Here is a 3,109-nt window from a genome sequence, read left to right as displayed (position 1 = left end):
GGGTTAAACAAATGCAATGTGTCACCTGAAAAGAAATCCAACTCATCACGGAATAATCTAGCTATAGGCCTTTAATGATGATCAAATTAATCAAGAAAGGACCATACGCTTGCATGATCGATCTCAAAGTTTTATCGACAGATTCTCAAGCACTCCTGTATGGCACTAGCACTACTTTTATGACCTATGCTTGTGTTCCCGAGGTTTCAGACAATGTCGCCTCTATTTTATTTCCGGAAAAAGGAGCCGAATTCCATGGTCTCTGCAGACAAGCGGTCAAACAATGTTTGGTGGCAGCGAGGTAGTAGTGTTTAGTGTCCTAGTGGTACAAAGCAAGAGAAACAGATGATTGCTGATGTTGATAGTTCATAAACCCTGAAAAGAAACCCACTTCCAGTTCTTCCGGGTCCTGTCTTTGCATTCTTGTTTTCCCGCTTCTTGGATCTCAGTCGGTTAATGATTAATTTGACGCAAGAATTGTTTGTTTCTCTTTTTCAATTTTTTTCTTTTTACAAAAGGAAATTGGTCGGAAATTACAGAACAAAGCAAACTACGCAGCTAGCTAGTTCATCTGCCTTGTGTCACCATCACCTCATCCGCTTCTCTGCCTTTAGTTTGGTCGTCTCGTCCCGTCTCAGCTTTGTCAACTTGCAAAACCTTTGCTCTTTTCTGCAACGCCACAGCGGCTGCGCGCCTACTGTTGCAAAAGCACACGAAATTCAGTACATTTCTACCATCCCGGACCATCTTTATTCCTCCCGGGCGTCTTTGCTGGATCCTCATGTCCAAAATGTCCTGCTTTTGGTTGCCCTCCCTTTGCCTTTCAGCCTCCTTTGAAAACGGCATCAAAAGCTCCCAACAAACCAAACTCGCCACTTCGTCAGTCACTCAGTCAGTGCAATCTATCAAAACCGCTTGACTTTTATCATGGAGACGATCATTGATCAGCGCGCAGAAGAGGCCTTTTATCCGTCCATCATTGGGCTAATCATCTGCTAATCTTCCTCCTCTTGCTGCAAACGACCGGGGAGCTGTCGTTCTCATCGCACCAGGAGCTTGCATGCGAGGCAACAGTCGTGTCGTCGCTCCTGTAGCTCAGGCAGCCGGCGTCCAGCACCCCGGTTGGGCTCCGGGGCACGGAGACGGAGGAAGAGGATCTGCCGCCGCCGCCGCTGGGGCCGTCGGTTTTAGCGGGCAGCCGCAGGGCCACGGTGGCCTGGATCGCTTCGAGGCACTGCGACACCCTCTCCTGCAAAGGAAAGCAAAACAAAAACATCAGCTGCCAGGCTGACGAGGCGTAGTAAATGCGGTTCACGAGTTTCGGCAGTGCGTCGTGCGCCGCGGTGCGTGTGTCTGGACAGGCAAGTACGGTTGCAAAAACCTACGACTTCGATGCAAGTGGTTAACACTAACGTATTGCATTGAAAGACGCTAGCTGAATCTGACGACAAAATTTTGCGGCACACGCGTACCTTATGTACACGGTGGGTGCAAGCCTTGTCGATATCTACAGTGTGCTCTTCTCCGGCAACGGTTGCGGCGACGGCCGCGGCGATCTCCGAGGGCCTGAAATCTAAGCAGTGCGTCCCTGCGTTCGCACATCAACAGCGATGTCAGCTCGATTCAGAAGAACGTTCATTGTCTCTATGAGAGAACTCTGCATGAAAATGTCCTGCTTGCTCACCTCTGGCTATGCACAGGATCAGCTCTGCCGATCGCCGGACGGCGCGCCTGTTCGGCGCATCGCCGCCGTTGAGGCGATGGAGGAAGTAGTCGATGTACGAGAAGGGAGTGACCGCTTGCATCCTCCATTTGAGCGTGCTGAGGACGAGGAGCTCCATCCTCTGGATCGTCTTCGCCTCGAACACGTACCGTGCATCCCCGACCTGCCGACAGGATCCAAGCATGATCAGGAACTATGTTTCGGATCAGACCGGCGCATTGCGATGCGTTCCGGGTGCACTCCACTGAAACGTGTGCTATATGCATCTGTATTGCACTCTCAAGTCTCACCTGCAGGTCGAGAGACGGAAGAACGTAGGTCTCCTCCATCTTGGCAGCCAGGGACAAGCACGCCACGGACAGCAGCTGCGTCATCCAAGCCTTGTCTTCCTGAAATGGTAAGACACGTCCACATGATTACTGGCACTAAATAAGACACTAAAATGTCTGGCGCAGATTCTAATTCGCATTGTTTTGACTATAACTAAGGAGTCTTGTGTTACTTCAGTTCGTAGGATTGGTTCTTACCGGAAGCTGGTATAGTGAGAGGAAGCGGTCAAGGTAGTTGACGGCCAGGCAGGCAGTGAGAGGTCTGAAATTGTAGTACGAATGAACCTGCTTAGAATTAGAGACTAACTGTCAGATTCATCGCTGGATCGATGTTTACAAGGCTTTCCGAGAAGCATTGGTCAGGAACGCACCTTCCAAATCCAGTCGATGGCGTCCATCCGGATGCGGAGATCCAAGCCCCCGCCGCGCAGGCGCAGCCTCTCGGCGTAGTCCTCCCGGGGCATGTGCGCCGTCTCCGCCTCCACGAAACTGGCGACGCATTCCTCGGAGGGCACGGGGAAATCCACGCAGGGCTCCCCGCGTGTCCTGCTCCGCGCCATCACCTCCTCCTCCTCGCACTCGGCTCCGAGGCCCAGGATGCTGCTGCTGTCCTCGGCGCAGAGCAGGATGGAGGCCGCCATCTCGTAGCTGCTCGGCGCCATCCCCCCTCTGCAAGGTTTCGGTAAATCTGATACAGGTACAGAGGGTACTGATGGGGTTATCTGGCTCTGGTACTGGTATCTTTGGTTGGTCTCCTCCTCTTCGTCCTGCTCGTGTTCTTCCTCTGGCTTGGTGCGAGCGAGGAGTGGAAGAGGAGGGGCAAGTGAGCAAGGGGTGGCGTGGAGGCCTCTTTGTATGGAGCCGCGTACAGGGTAGACGGGGGCATTTTCGGCAAGTGATGACGAGGCGGAAGCTATAAGCCTATCTATAACAAGACACGGGAAGCGGGAAGGAAGGAGGATGATGGTGTGATTAGAAAAACCGATGCTCACTTTCGTTTTCTTTTCCTTTTCTAGTCTGTACTTTGAGGCGTTCACTTTTGTAGAGCTTTTATGAC

At 52.2% G+C, this 3,109-nt stretch overlaps 1 protein-coding gene across 1 annotated transcript; it reads right to left on the bottom strand.

The window, feature by feature from the left end:
• Nucleotides 1-265: 265 nt before the first annotated feature.
• LOC101781951 (cyclin-D4-1) lies at nucleotides 266-2,889 on the bottom strand. The gene is made up of 6 exons (XM_004957009.3): nucleotides 2,424-2,889; nucleotides 2,251-2,337; nucleotides 2,014-2,112; nucleotides 1,685-1,886; nucleotides 1,473-1,588; nucleotides 266-1,249 (listed from the first exon to the last, which is right to left on the bottom strand). Exons 1-6 carry the CDS (start codon nucleotides 2,712-2,714, stop codon nucleotides 989-991), a joined length of 1,056 nt encoding a protein of 351 aa, XP_004957066.1. The 5' UTR covers nucleotides 2,715-2,889; the 3' UTR covers nucleotides 266-988.
• Between the last annotated feature and the right edge of the window lie 220 nt (nucleotides 2,890-3,109).

The sequence above is a fragment of the Setaria italica genome, chromosome II (genome assembly GCF_000263155.2).
Source record: "Setaria italica strain Yugu1 chromosome II, Setaria_italica_v2.0, whole genome shotgun sequence".
Classification (NCBI taxonomy): Eukaryota; Viridiplantae; Streptophyta; class Magnoliopsida; order Poales; family Poaceae; genus Setaria; species Setaria italica.
Note: the sequence above shows the minus strand (reverse complement) of the source record. Positions and strands in the feature narration are given on the sequence as shown.

Coding starts and splice junctions, on each gene's coding strand:
- LOC101781951 (XM_004957009.3), bottom strand. CDS start 2,714: ATGGCGCCGAGCAGCTACGAGATGGCGGCCTCCATCCTGCTCTGCGCC. Junction 2,338..2,423: donor CCATCGACTGGATTTGGAAG/GTGCGTTCCTGA, acceptor AATTCTAAGCAG/GTTCATTCGTACTACAATTT. Junction 1,250..1,472: donor GCACCCACCGTGTACATAAG/GTACGCGTGTGC, acceptor TTTCCTTTGCAG/GAGAGGGTGTCGCAGTGCCT.